Below are 15,962 nucleotides of genomic sequence, written 5' to 3'. Positions count from 1 at the left end.
AATCTATAAACATGGCATATGACCTCACAAGACACATTGACTGGAAAAAGTATGCGGACGCGATTGCTCTAGCCATCAATTCCAGAGATGGTTTACCTCCATTGGAAGAGTATAACTTCCTTTCTCGTTTGATCTATGACAGCGCAGTTCGCGCTCAAACGAAACCCATTCCAGGTTCCACCATTTCCCGAATGCCTCCCAATCTATGGTGGGATAGCCAATGTTCCAAGCTTTATATAGAAAAATCGAATGCATTTAAAGCTTTTCGGAAACGTGGAACTCCTGAAAATTTTCAAACGTATTTAGCCCTTGAGAATCAGTTCAAAAATTTGATCAAAGGAAAAAAACGTACTTATTGGCGAAATTTCGTGGGAGGTTTGTCACGAGAAACGTCAATGAAAAAATTATGTGGCTCGAAACATGAGAAATCGCTCTTCAACGAATGAAAGCGAAGAATATTCACATCGATGGATTTTTAATTTTGCACGAAAGGTTTGTCCCGATTCCGCTCCCGTGCAAAAAACTGTTCGAAATATACCACAAGATAGGTGCGATTTTGATTCTGAGTTTTCGATGGTAGAATTCTCTCTTGCTCTCCTTTCATGTAACAATTCTGCTCCGGGATCGGATCGAATTAAGTTCAACTTGTTGAAAAACCTCCCTGATGTGGCGAAACATCGCTTGTTGAATTTATTCAATCGGTTTCTGGAACATAATATTGTTCCAGATGATTGGAGACAAGTACGAGTTTTAGCTATTCAAAAACCCGGAAAACCCGCGTCCGACTTCAATTCGTACCGCCCAATAGCAATGCTGTCTTGTATACGGAAATTGTTGGAGAAAATGATCTTATTTCGCCTTGATCGATGGGTTGAAACGAATGGCCTACTCTCAGATACACAATATGGGTTCCGCAGGGACAAGGGGACAAATGATTGTCTTGCGTTGCTTTCTTCAGAAATTCAAATGGCTTACGCCGAAAAAAAACAAATGGCTTCAGTATTCTTGGACATAAAGGGGGCCTTTGATTCAGTTTCAATAGAGGTCCTGTCAGACAAATTACACTCTCGGGGTCTGCCGCCTCTATTGAATAATATGTTATATAACTTGCTTTGTGAGAAACATTTGAATTTTTCTCACGGGGATTCGACAGTAAGTCGGGTCTCCTACATGGGACTCCCCCAGGGCTCATGTTTAAGCCTCCTTTTGTACAACTTCTATGTAAGCGACATCGACAATTGCCTTACACAAAATTTCAGCTTAAGACAAATTGCAGATGATGGAGTGGTGTCTGTCGTAGGATCAAACGAATCCGACCTGCAAGAACCCTTACAAGATACTTTGAACAATTTTTCAACCTGGGCCATTGGGCTAGGGATCGAATTCTCCACGGAGAAAACAGAGATGGTGGTTTTTTCTAGGAAGCATAGACCAGCAAAACCAAAGCTTCAACTTTTGGGTAAACCGATCACTCATGCTATGTCATTCAAATATCTTGGGGTCTGGTTCGACTCCAAATGTACTTGGGGGGCCCATATTAGGTATCTGAGTAAAAAATGTCAACAAAGAATAAACTTTCTCCGTACAATTACCGGCACTTGGTGGAGCCCATACCGAAGATCTTATAATGTTGTATCGAACAACTATTCTCTCAGTGATGGAGTATGGCAGTTTCTGTTTTCAATCAGCTGCCAAAACACACCTCATTAAACTCGAGCGAATTCAGTATCCTTGTCTCCGTATTGCGTTGGGATGTATGCCCTCAACGCATACCATGAGCCTCGAGGTTTTGGCAGGCGTACTCCCACTAAAAGCTCCCACTTTTTAGCACCTCACACAGTCTTCAGTATCCTTGCTCAGTGTATATTGCTGAATTGGCAGCAATACACTGGGCGCTGGACAGCGTCGCCTCACGACCTGTTGAACACTATTACATTGTAACGGATAGTCTTAGCTCTGTCGAAGCTATCCGTTCAGTGAGGCCGGAAAAGCACTCGCCGTACTTCCTTGAGAGAATACGAGAAATTTTGAGTGCTTTATCCAGACGCTGTTATGTCATTACCTTTGTTTCTTATTGAACAGTCCTCTGTATAAGTTTGTAAGTTTGAAATGTCTTTTAATTTTTGTTATTAGTTTGTCAATCAAATTCAAATAGTAAGATACTTGTACTCCTGTAATAATACGCCTACATGTTGGCATATATATATTCAGACAGTCTCTAAGAGCCATGCGCTCAAAGACAAACAAGGTGATTTAAATAAAAAAATAAAAATAAATAAAAGATCGCTTCAATTTATTATCTCTTCGGTTCCTCATCCGGTGTAAGGTTATGAACCCATTGGTGATCGGAAATTTTGAGCAGCTGATCGAGCTAAATTTTCATTCTGCATTCATGAGCTCATATCATGAATTCGTCTTCATGCAGGTTGATCCTTCTTCGTATATTCCCAACCGTGTTTGTTTTCCTGACTACATCAATTCCTCTGTGCATTTTGATCTGACCATGAAGCAGGATATCCATGGAATTCCAGATTATCATCGATCGGGGATCGTTCCTACGATTTTCGAAGCAAAGTATGGGCGTGTCAATTGTGATAATATGTACTTTACTGATGGGTCCTCTATGAATGAGTCCACAGGATTTGGAGTGTTCAACAAATTTTTTAGCACCTCACACAGTCTTCAGTATCCTTGCTCAGTGTATATTGCTGAATTGGCAGCAATACACTGGGCGCTGGACAGCGTCGCCTCACGACCTGTTGAACACTATTACATTGTAAAGGATAGTCTTAGCTCTGTCGAAGCTATCCGTTCAGTGAGGCCGGAAAAGCACTCGCCGTACTTCCTTGAGAGAATACGAGAAATTTTGAGTGCTTTATCCAGACGCTGTTATGTCATTACCTTTGTCTGGGTCCCTTCACATTGCTCAATTCCGGGTAATGAGAGGGCTGACTCATTAGCAAAGGTAGGTTCAATTGAAGGCGAAATTTATCAGCGTCAAATCGCCTTCAATGAATTTTATTCTTTAGTTCGTAAAAATACCATCGTTAACTGGCAACGCAAATGGAACGAAGATGAATTGGGCCAGTGGCTCCACTCAATTATCCCTAAGGTTAGCCTCAATCCGTGGTTCAAAAGTCTGGACTTGAGTCGGGACTTTATTCGCACCTTCTCCCGACTCATGTCCAATCACTGTTCGTTAGACGCGCTGCTTTTTCGTTTTAATCTTGCGGACAGCAATCTCTGCGGTTGTGGCCATGGTTACCACGACATCGAACACGTTGTTTGGTCGTGCGAGTTGTATCTTGTCGCCAGATCGAATTTAGAAAACTCCCTTCGGGCTGGAGGAAAGCAGTCCAATGTGCCGGTGAGAGATGTGTTGGTTCGGTTAGACCTTGATTACATGTCCCAAATATATGTTTTCCTTAAAGCTATCGATCTTCGAGTGGATGTTCAGGATGTTCATACATCCTTTTCCCCTCCTTTTCGTCCTTCGCGAGCTATCGGTTCCCTTCCTACTAACATTAGAATAAGTTAAATTGTAAACACATATTAAATGTAAGGATAGTTTTAAGAATTGAGTGTGAAGTGTCAGTGTGAATGAGAATGTGAATGTGAATGTGAATATGAGTGCGAGTGTAAACACACATCTCCTTACATCCCATCCTTTTCCTAATGAAAATGTGTCACCCTTCTAAACTCGAGTCGACCGCGAGTAATCGGTTTCCTATTTAATTAACCATAGAATTAAGGAAACAACATGTTGATATATGCTAGTTGAAATATAGTTAAGAGTTTGGTTCCATTAAACTTATGTAACTGAGCCTGTAAAAATAATCGGATTAATAAAAAAAAAATACCCTACTAACGAAAATGTCCTTATCATTCCCGTAATCGGCTCATGATGACCAAACGATGAACGATGCGGAAGCGGTTGCAGCAAATACGAGGATCGTAGGATGCGACTGGGAGCGCGAAAGTTCACCATCTGGAGCAAGTTAGGTGCATCAATTTCACCACAAATTAGTTTTGCAACGAAAGTAGCTTGTTGTATACGTCTACGTCGTTCAAGCGTATCCAGATTCAGTAATCGACATCTAGCGACATATAACATTATGAAACGTAACGTTCTGAAAATCATCGTTATTGCGGTTATTGCGGAACAGCCTAAAGATTGATGCTGACATAATGAAATGCTTCAATTTTTTATACATTGTGTTTCATTGTACTCCATGCTTAGGATGGCCGTCTTACCTCGTCGTCCCCTATCTCCTCATTCTTATTGATGTAAAAGCAACCAAATTTCCACCTCCAACATTGAGTCTATGGGTACAAAACATGGGCGAAGCTCGAATAGGGTTCGCAAGAACTAAGTGTTTTTGAACGCTAGGGGTTCAGAACATTCTACGTTGGTGCGTGGTAACAAGTGTAATTAATATGTACGAAATCAGTTTAATATTACATTCACCACATGTAACGCTCGAAGAATTTTAATGCTCTCTATTCAAAATATTGTCTTGATTTCGGAATTTCAACACGTTTTTGTTAGGAACAGATTAGCTTCTAACTTCTTATCATTGGAGAGATGGTGCAAATGAATTGAATGTATCATGAACCTATATTTTCAGAGCAATAAATTTGTCTGAGCCTATACCGTCGATAGTACATGTGGTCTGAAGATCAAATTTACAGTGTTGCACCGGTGACACACGCGGTATGGAACGTGTTAACAAGGTTTTCTTGTGCGCCTAGAAAGCGCATTGAAATATTGCAAATAACGACTAGAGTGTCTGAGTTGAAAGGACAATTCCAAACTTGTTGTTTATGTTTATTGAGCACAAATAGTGTATTTGTTTGAAACAATTGACATCCTTTGTTTAATTCAGTACAATTCATTCATAAAAAATGATAAACGTTCGTTCAGGTAAATCACATATTGACGCTCGAGAAGACTCGTATGACTAAGTTTGAAACGCTTGAAATCCCACGATGATGCAATTTGTTTTTACTATATAAGATTCCAATACGTGACTTCCACATGGTCATAGGTTTTAAGATACTGTGATACGTTATTAAATCATGTGTGAATTCCGATATTGCGCCTTCAGTAGTAGTTTACTATGTTCAGTTTAAATAAATACGTTCTTGTAACAATGTTTGGACTTTAATATGTTTTCAAACTATGATTATTGTAGCTGGTTCAAACGCTAACTAGTAAATATGCCTGAATGAACGCTTTTCTGATCTGTTCAAGATAATGCTGTGATGATACCACTGTGAAGATTATGCGTGTGAATATTTTTTGCGCGCTATTCGATGAACAGAAAATAAAACTCAAAGGCCAACAACAAGACTGCCATAACACCAACACAAACGATACCGGGGGAAATCCGAGTTCTTTTTCCCACTTTGTGCATCAAACAAGCACAGTTGATTGTTCGATAAGTGTTGGTGAACACTAGAGAAACCCTGTAGAAAGCATCGCAGCAAAACGAACTGTTCAGTCGAACGGAAGTGTTTGTCCTAGAAGTATCTGCTTTCATCTTTCAGCTCTGCGATAACGTTCAAAATTCGAAGAATTTTGTAAATATCGAATATCGTTTGTTGTTGTTGTTCGATGGTTTATTTATAATTCTAGTGGCTGTGATGAAATACGATGATATATATGGAATTTATCTGCGATACACACAGGCTGTGGTAAAATATTGATAGTGTTCAACATAGATTTGGCACAGTTATCGAAAAAGTGTGAATTGTTTCGAAATCAACGAAATATTTATTTATATGTGAACTGTTTGTGATACAAAATAAATTTGTGTGTAGCTAAACATCTGTGTAATTTGGCGTATACGACAACCTGAACTGTTATCATTCAAGTGGGTTTGTTAATAATAATTAGTGATAACATTAGTTATAGACACATATAACTCAAAAAACTGGACTCATGGATCGAATGCAGGTAGTGGTATGTTTCTGATTTTTTACATATTATCTTTTGGCGAAAAAGAACAATGAATGTTTCCTACAATTATGATTCACATTGTTTGATGATAATCCATTAACTACAGTGAGTCTGCGAACTACAGTAAAACCTGTTTTTGTGCGCTTTTTATGTGCGATTTTTTATGCGATTTTCTTTAGAAAATACATACGAAGTGGCAACATATCTCAAAGTACAGAAGGAAAACAAAAGAAAATCGAACGTTGATGACGAACGGAATCATTAGCATTTGGGTCATTTCCTTAAGGAACCTTTTTTATGCGATCCCTGTTTACAACATAAAAATGTTTTTTAAATTGTATAGCGAAAACCATTTTTCAAAGCTACTTTTGAAGTTTAGTACGATTTTTTTGTGTGGTTCCTATCCCTCGCGCAAAAAAAGGTTCGCCTGTTGAACGTTAAGGTAGCCGAGGAGAATGCCTAACACTGCCTTTTTTCATTACAGTTTTGGATTTCATGAGTCTCCCTCAAGAATGGCCGATTTTGTCTTTTGTGATCAGACAAAATCGGCCATTCTTGAGGGAGACCGTTGAGACCGAAACGAGAAACTATTATATTGTTCTTGGGATAATACAGAACACCTGTTAAATAACACTGAACATGAATGTCGACAATTAGGTAGATTCTGAGAATTACTTACATTGAAAAACCTATCGGTTTGAAAGTATACTTCCATATGAAAATGAAGTTGTACTCCTTGCAAGGAGAAGTATTAGGATTAAATACCACAAAATATAGTGGTAGTGGGCGCAAATTGGTCATGGGGGGCAAAGTTGTCACCTGCTTGTTTGGTATTATAACTATTGACTAGTGCTCTCTTGGCCGAGTGGTTAGCGTCACAACTAACATGCCGGGTGTTCGGGTTCGATTCCCGTTCTGGTCGGGGGAATTTTTCGTCAAAGAAATTTCCTCCGACTTGCACTGTGATCACGCGTATTCTAGAGCTTGCCACTCAGAATGCATTCAAGGCGTGTTACTTGGCATAGAAATCTCAACTAAGTACTAATAAAAATGACGCAAGTAATACTACGTTGAGACGGCGAAGTTCCTCTAGGAACGTTAGTGCCATTGAAGAAGAAGAACTATTGACTACTGACCCCGTATCAATAGTCACCTTATGTTTGAAGATTTTAATGACTTGAATTTAATGAATTTAATTTTTCGAGCGGTTCGGGTTGTTTGTTGCATGTTTTGGGAAAGATTAGTTTGGGGGAAAAAGTAATCCATCACTTTTGCGTTTAATTCTAAACTTCCCGGAGTCGCGTGGCCTACATCTCTTCTGTTGACCGTTTGTGGACGTTTCTGGTTAATCGCTAACTTCAAATGTACCGGATTTTCTCTTTGTTGACTTCCATTGTTAACACCCTGTTACTCACAACTGAATGGAAGAAACAAAAAAAAAACAGCAAAAGATTGTTTTTCGTGTGAAATGTCACCTTTACAATGAGCCTAAACTTGTAATTGTATTATCGATATTACGCGAGATATCGATCACTACAGCCAGCTACCGAGAAAATAATGGATTTCTTTTTACACAACCTAATATTTCAGAAACGTTTCAAAATTTGCAATTCGCAACCCATGAAGAAATCATTAGTTGAGAGTAACATCTCGACCCGATTAGATTCTCTCGACTTACAAAACACTAAACTTTTCTCGGTGTGATTAATGGTAGGGATCGATAGGCATACGATTTACATAACCGAACCTATTTCATCATTGTCGCATTCCATTACATTTTTCAATTTTTCTCTTGATTTATGGATTCTCCGCCAAACGAACCGTTTGTCATTTGAATAGAACAGGGAATAGAACTAGAACTAGAATAGAGGGAATAGAACAAACCAATGGTTGATATCTAGTTCTGAAGTGGAGCATATCTCAGTTTGAACGCTTTGCATCGCTCTGCTTGCTTTCACTTTTTCTAAATATTTCTTAATTGGTATTGCAACATGAGACCGAGCGTTGTCATAATGGGTTGATTTTTTTTTCTATTATAGAGACTTCAAGCCACAAATGTCATTCGCCTTTTGTCATAATGAAATATTATCATTATATTTGGTTACATATTTCCCAAATCCCAAATAGTACTTGCCTAATAATATAGTAGGATCTTCTTGCGTTTGACTCGGAAACTATTCTTGCCTAAATTTCCATTCATACGCTGGAAATTCGACGGTTTTCTAGTTGTAGTTTGTGTCTCAACAAAACTTTACGCAAATACTCTTACGTTCTGCTTAGGTTGAAACTTCCTATAAGTTTTAATTCGGATGGTATAATTCATAACTACAATAAGATTCAACAGACAATCAGAAAACAACTAGAACATGTCCGCTTAGGGCGAACCTCGTGGATACGGACCATTTCCACAAGGCTATGAAAGTAAATCATTACAGTTTTGAAGATTGGGCAATCTGGTACAGATTGATGTCTGCTTTGTTTATTTTGTCATTCCGTAATGTCTCACTTGCCGAATTGCATTCACTCCATCATATGGCATTTACGCATGCGTTTCCATCCCTCCGACGAGACGGCATGCCATTTCGGTCCGAGTGTGTTTGTACTTGAATGCCAGAGGTGATATTGGCAAAACACATTAGGGGAACTATTCACCTATCAGGATGCTTTTACGAATTCATGGTGCTTCTTTGAAATACTTATTGTTTTCAATATAATCTCTTTATTATACGGCATAATATGTCAGTCATAGGATCACTCTAACGTTCATTTGCTTGCTGTTTACTCAGGTTGATAGAACTAAGAGTTGGTTATTTACTTTTTTTAATTTACTTACTAACAAAATCATCGAACAGCAACTAAGGAATATTTTGAGGTCCTCAGCGTACACGATTCCGCATCCTGGGGGCAAACATCATTGTAGTAAATCGAGAAGAGTAGCAGTCCAACGTTGCTTCTTTGGGGCACGCCTGATACACTCTGATACTCACGATGTTGAAAGTCTCTGCTGTGCTGTTAATTCTTGCCATCAGTATACTCCTGTATTCATTGAGGAGAGAAACATTCAATTTATTTACATATTTATTTAATTGAATATTCATCAATCATCTTAGGTGGTATCACGATGAGCGTTGATGTATTATGTCATTGACGACTGACAGCTTAGAACCCAGTTTGGCCATCACCAGGTAATGGTCTGAATCGACGTCAGTGCCACAATATGTTCTGCGTTGATGGTGTCTGAGAAGTACCGACCATCGAACCAAATCTAGAAATCTCTGGTAGATGATATAATCACCTTAGAGTGATCGCACCATCGAATCGTCCCATCATACCTGCACACTATGATGATGAAATTGAGGGCTCATAATATGCCCGAAAGAATTTCGGAAACTTGCAGGGAAGTTGAGAGACTGCTAATTCTTTGTCCCGAGTTTCCAATTTCTAGCCCGGGTTCTTTGCTTGGATCTTGAAACTTTCTGCGACTTCATCCTCACCCCTTTTATTTTATACTAGCTGACCCGGCAAACGTTGTTCTACCATACAATTTATTTTTGGAGAATATTTTTGGTTAGCAAAAAATAACGAATATATTTCAAGAGTGTTTGGATGTAATGGTTCGGATCTGTAAAATTGATCCAAATGATGATTTTCACGGCGAAACACTGCGTACCTCTTATTTCCGAATTTTCCCTTTTTATTATAAACATCTTTCTTTATGTATGAAGGAATGCATAGTCAATTTTTTCTAATCACCTTAAATATTTTTCAAAGTAATCTATCATTGTGATTTAGGTGAAGATAAACTCGCAAAATATACGGATGACGCAGATCTGATCAGTCGTTCTCCCGTAATGGTATTTTACACGAATGTGGGAAAATCCTTCTTTTATATAAAAATATGCGTAGTCAATTTTTCCGAATTTTTCTGATCTTCTCAAATATTTTCTAAGGTAATCTATCATTGTAATTTGGGTGAAGATGAACTCGCAAAATATACGGATGACGCAGATCAGATCAGCCGTTCTCCCGTGATGATATTTTACACGTACGTGGGAAAATCCTTCTTTTATATGTAAAGATTCTCAGGGTCGGCCTCCAACCTACAATCCGTATTTTCTCGAAAGGTAAACCTAAATTCGCCTTTTTAAATGGTATGAATTGAAGAGAGGTTGGTTGTATGGATGTATAGTAGAACTCCCATTATCCGCGAGTGAATGATCCGGAGTGTGGATTGTCCACTGAATCGAGTTTTATAATTATTCTAAAAAACTATCTTAGTGGTAGGTTCTTGATCTCCCTTGTTGGTCATGGCTTTCACATTATCTGATCACAGATATCGCAACCTTACAGATGGATAGTTAAATGATTTCTGTATTGATAAAACATAGTTTTCATGATGAAATATCTTTTTTTCGCGTTGGTTTTTAGTCCTTTATTGCGTTATCCGTGGTAAAGTTGCTATACTATTACGAGGATAATCGGTGTTATACTGTGTATACATTTTTTCTTAACATGGGTTAGTATCGATGCGGCGTCGGATATCACTTGTAGAGGCCCGTTGGTCTTCTTGCTGACAGTAGAAAGAGAAGGATGTCACGTACCTTGCACCTTTCGAAATTGGTGCTGGTCACTGTTGAATATGGATGCTCAGTGGAATATGGTATGGTCGAAAAGTGGTTGCGCGCCTTGGACAATGAGATTACCTGGTGCGCCTCCAATCTCACATACAAGATCTTCCGTGCTTTCTACTTTTTACCACTTCCTTCCAGTTTTCTGTTCCTCCTTATTTACAACTCTTTCCGATTTCGCTTTTCTCAATCGTTTTTAATTTCCGCTGTTCCTCTTCTTTCTCTCCATTTCCTATTTCTCGACGGCCTATTTTTTCCGGAACTCTCGCTGTCACTCCGATGTCGCTCGATGCTACCCAGTGTTTTGATCCTCAAAGGTGTGGGGTAGTAGTTTTCACAATTATTTTATAGGAAATTTTACATTTAAGGTGGGTATTCTAGCGTAGGGGCACGAATTTCGGAAGTATTGTCGAGCTCCGAAAAAATAAAACCAAGAATATTTTCACTATCCATTATGTCATTATTGTTTTATTATCTGTTAACAATAAAACAAAAATTGGACGGAAAAAAATCATAATTAAAATAGTTACAAGTAGATGAAGTGAAGGGGTTCAAAAAAAGGTCGTGCAATACACGATTCCAGCCCTTCCGGTTATCTAAAAAAAAAAGAACAATGAACCTCGGATAAGTCAAAAACATGCTTTTTAACAAAATGGCGTCCGTTTTAAGGAAAAATGCTGTTTAAAAGGTTTTTTTTCCTTACATTTCCCGATGTTTTTAAAAATAGTAAAACCAAAATTTATGATTTTTATTGATTTATGCGATAGAGAATGAATCAATCGGCGATCTAGAATAAACGTTTGCATCGTTTGCATCTTCTAGAATAAATTTTGCATCTTCTGATTATCATTTGATTAGGTCTCCAAAAAGAAATGTTTGAGGGACTCATTGAAATGCCCAAAGAAAGTTCTGCGACGATGGATTTTACAAGTTGCGTGTAGGATGACGAATAATTGTGAAAAAAAACAGTACACATAGAATCGAATAAATGTGTGTCTGAACTATTTTACTCTCGTTTTTTCTTCAAAGTCGGCATGATTATTCCAAGCATCTCAATATTTCCCAAGATTCATGAAGTCGAACGATGAAAGATCATTGGTAGATGAAACGCTGGGACTTAATTTTTGAGCTCAGACGAGGAAAGATTTTGCAATAGTAAACTGGTCTTAATGGAATGATGTATTTGTAGATCAGCTAAGTGCACGGAATCAGATGTTAGGCACTCACTTTCGTTTATTATTTTGATTGTCAATTTTGGAGTTGAACTCACCAAAACCACATAACACAACACAACATGTTTATATCATCAAAGGCATGATAATATCAACATCGATGTTCATGCTACTGCTGTCTTCTTTCGAGATTCAGTATTCTTCAATGATTTCCAATAACTGAATTCCAATAACAAAGCTGTTTGATAACTGTTTGAAAACTCAAACAGTTCAGCCAGCATGCGTTGGTTTGTGACAGAAAGTGTCCGAGATTAGATTCATATGTTATGTTTTGCTATAACGTAAATATAATGTAATATAACGTGATAACAACGTAAATGGAATTTGGAAGAAAACAAACAACAATGCAAATAACTGCACGGATTGTTGTTCCCCAAAGTTGTTCAAAGAATTGAGAAGAAACAGATACTATTACAGTAGAACCCCGATTATCCGCGGAATAGTCGGGCAAACTCACCGCGAATAAAATGAAATGAAAAAAAAAGATGTTTCAGAATGAAAACTATGTTTCATCAATACAGGAATCATTCAACTATTCATCGATAAGGTCGTTTACACCAGTGGCCAAATAATGTTAAAGCCATGTCAAAAAAGAGCATAAGACTACCACTCACTGACAAATTCCGGAAAGGTCTTTAGATTTACTATGGAACTCACTGTCATGAATAATCCGCAGCCCCTAACCTGTTCTTCGAATATTCGATTCGAAAAACAAATGTTTCGGAATAAGTTATTGATGGTTTCTGACGGATGATTTAGAGCGAATGATAATTTCTAAAAACAACGTTTGCTTCTCTATATCAGCATTATATAAGCATTTGCAAATTATTGAATGGCAGAAAACATTCCACAGAGATAAGTAATGATAGTATGTTTATTATTACTCGCGAAAATGCAGATCTAAATTATATAATGACACTCATTGTGATTGTGATAAGTTGAACTGGTTTGATAATGTGTTCTAATGACAATGCTAATGCTTATTTGGAACAAAGCAGATAGTGGTATATTAATAGCGCCTACGTGTAACTTATTAATACACATGTTTCCTATCATTTTCGCACCAAATGAAGGTCAATGATAACATAAAAGAAGATGAAGTCGTCACATTGTGTCGTTCGATTTTATATAATTACAATACTGTTTTGCGTTCCGGTAAAATAACAACAGGTCCGTATCGATTTTTGAACCTTGCAAAGTATTTTCGTGGCAAGACGGCACGGAAAAGCACATAGTGAGTTGCTGTTGAACAGATATTTGAGTGCGGATATTTTAACAAGTGATTGTTATTAATTTGCTGTTTGTTACACTAGACATAGTACGTAGAGAGCGATTCTACAACTAATAGTTTTATACGATCAGTAAAAATGCATTTGCGAAAATATGACCGGCCGCCTTATCTGATAGTTTAATTTTTATAGGCGTCTAAAACACCGACTGAAATGCGTGATGTTGCAGCTAGAATTTGTCGTGATTACCTGACTGGCGCCTGGAAAACTATCCCCGCAGACCAATTACAGCTAAAGCGAATCAGTGGAGGCCTTTCAAACTTTCTTTATTATGTTAGCCTGCCAGACAATCATGACAGCGGTTCGGCAAAACCTGCATTTAATGGTAATAACTCCAAACGGCCTCGGAAGGGCAGCTGTCCTAATATACATCAACCGAAAGAGGTAAGATATCAGTACAAGATTTCATTGTAAACTATTTTCACCATTTCGTCGTCCATTGAAAGTGAACGTGAATCACTAACGATAATGTAGTTGTTTTGTTCCTCTTCATATGTACCTGTCACGACTTCCGGAATGTGTCATTTTCTAAATAACTATGTAACGTTGAGTGGCAACATTACGCCGCAATAGAGTATGCTATACGACATGAGCACAACACGGATTTTTCTTTGTTATACAGGGTCTTTCAGATTGAACGCTCACGCTACAAATTTTTATAATTTCTACAATTAAAAAATTCAGTGAACCGATTTTTATTTGAAAAAAAAAAAGAAAATAAAGCTTATTTTAGGACATTTTGGATGTGACCACCCCTTTTTTTTCGATAACCCGTTTTGCTGTTGAAAATCCGTGTTACTTCTTTTTAAAGTTCCTCCAAATTTTATGGCTTATTAAAATAGCAACGGTCCTTCACGTACCCCCAGAGGAAGTAATCGACGACAAAAAATGAAATTCTTACCAAAAGAGGACAAAGTTTTGTAAAGGTTTCGGTTGCTCGAGTAATACGATTCCACCACGTTCTTGTAAATTGTACATCTTGACACTAAAAACCATTCGATCAGACTGAACGAGTAACCGAATATTATCGTACCGAAGTGGGGAATGCAGTGTTACCATTGACGGAGCGAAAAAATAAATTTTTATAAGGAGCCATTCGATTTTTTTGCGTGAGCGTTTAATCTGCAAGACCCTGTATTACGTATCACCATAAACTCATAAAGACGAAAGTTACGAATCGTTCATTCTGAGAGGATTTTGTACTTCTGATATGTTTTGCGATTAAACGCTCCTCTAATTTACTCCAAATTTTGAAAAAATCGGCTAGAAAAAACTGCTGAGCGTATAAATATGAAACGTTCACGGTTGTTTAGGAAATACACTAGGCTAAAAATTTGCCTGCAAACATTAGAGCTTACAGCGATATTTGCAGAATTACAGTGGATTTTGTTAAGTACTATCAAAATCCTGTTTTTGGCGCTTTTTTGAAATCGATGCAAAAAATTTAAATATTTTTTTTTCGGCAAAGTAACAAATTATCCTTGTGTAGATATTATCACAGTTTTCAAAACTGCCTTTCGATTTGTGGTGCGATGGTTGTTTATCTAATTATTCATCATCAAAAACAAAGGGGTAATTTTTCATTCAAACTGAAATATCTATGTGTGGGAAGGTCCTATAGGAACGTTCTTAGAGCTTGAGCTTGGGTAGACTGTACAATTCGTAGTTGCTCTCCGTGACTGACCTGAACCAACCAAATTGCATAAAGAACACACAGAAAGTCCTATAGGAACGTTCTTAGAACCAAATAAAAGCTGGTTGATAAGGTTAATTGGATTTGCTGTTGAGTTGGTTAGCAAAAAAAAATGTATTAGTCCAGAATATTCTTGAAAAAACAAAGAAAAATCGATTTTTCATTTCTTCCCGATATTGTTGCCCACTACACCTACACAGACCTAGATAAAAAAATGCACGTAAAATATTCTAATACCTGAAAGTTGTAGCTTCAAAATGATGCACATCTCATCGATATGTATTGATTTTTCTCGAAGTTACAGCATGTCAAAAATCATTTAAAATATCCGACTTCGCACACTGTTCCTCTAATTTTTTTTGTCGAGTGTATAAATAAAAACAAAAATCGCTCTCTCGGTAGCCATTCGGCCGTAGTTTGATGTTCTTCGAATCTAAGAAATTTCTAGTGAAATTTAGTTTATTTGACCTGATATTTTCGACAAATCAATAGTTTGGACGACTGTTTGTTCAATTTCAGCGATTACTTCGTATATTTCGCATTTCGTTGTTTGGGGGTCAAAATGGTCAGTGGAGGATTACTACTGACAATGTTCTGTTCTCATTTCATACATGTACCTACTATTTCAATAATGATTTTAACAAATTTGGCTAAGAAAACATGCATAAATCTATCCCTTATAGCGTGATATGTTCAATTTACATAGTAAAAACCGCTTACTATCTTGAACTACAATAAGTTGAGCTACAACATTTTCGAAGAGATACAGAAAATGGGCATGTTTCTTAGGGTGACCATATTCCCCCGAAGTTCCCTTACTTTTCGAATTGATTTCCGATCTAATGATTTCCGTTGAGAGACATGTTTCCTAATATGTGCCACTGGCAATGCCCAATTGGTCGAATTTGCGGACAATTAGGAGTATTCATATCCTTTGAAATGAAAACTACATTTTGAAGTATATCACTTCCGCGTAATGCAAGATTCTAAATCTGGACAAAGGGATCCTCATTTCAAGTCATTTTTGTAAACACTCCTTGATGTACTTTTCAATGTTCATCTAAGCAGTTGTAATAAACGGTTGCAATTTTTTTCCGCAGTCACACATAGTTTGCTTGACCATAGCATTTTTACCCTTGCGAGCGCAAGTGGAATGAA

At 37.6% G+C, this 15,962-nt stretch overlaps 1 protein-coding gene and 1 long non-coding RNA gene across 7 annotated transcripts in view; one reads left to right on the top strand and one right to left on the bottom strand.

Annotated features, from left to right (window-relative positions):
• LOC129779720 (uncharacterized) overlaps positions 1-15,962 on the bottom strand; it is an 87,355-nt gene that overhangs the window by 26,505 nt on the left and 44,888 nt on the right. The window contains exon 2 of the long non-coding RNA XR_008743753.1: positions 8,796-8,998. This is a non-coding gene — a long non-coding RNA (uncharacterized LOC129779720). The remainder of the gene's footprint in view (positions 1-8,795; positions 8,999-15,962) is intronic.
• The window catches only part of LOC129779715 (choline/ethanolamine kinase), a 62,489-nt gene continuing 52,025 nt past the window's right edge, over positions 5,499-15,962 (top strand). For 2 of the 6 annotated variants that reach the window (XM_055787352.1, XM_055787357.1), the window contains exons 1-2: positions 5,499-5,697; positions 13,244-13,495. In XM_055787352.1, the coding sequence (XP_055643327.1) occupies positions 5,647-5,697; positions 13,244-13,495 (303 nt within the window). In that variant the 5' untranslated portion in view covers positions 5,499-5,646. Of the gene's footprint in view, positions 5,966-12,984; positions 13,184-13,243; positions 13,496-15,962 lie in introns of those variants that run through there. The other 4 variants (XM_055787354.1, XM_055787353.1, XM_055787356.1 and 1 more) reach the window with 4 other exon arrangements.

The sequence above is a fragment of the Toxorhynchites rutilus genome, chromosome 3 (assembly GCF_029784135.1).
Source record: "Toxorhynchites rutilus septentrionalis strain SRP chromosome 3, ASM2978413v1, whole genome shotgun sequence".
Taxonomy (NCBI): domain Eukaryota; kingdom Metazoa; phylum Arthropoda; class Insecta; order Diptera; family Culicidae; genus Toxorhynchites; species Toxorhynchites rutilus.
Note: the sequence above shows the minus strand (reverse complement) of the source record. Positions and strands in the feature narration are given on the sequence as shown.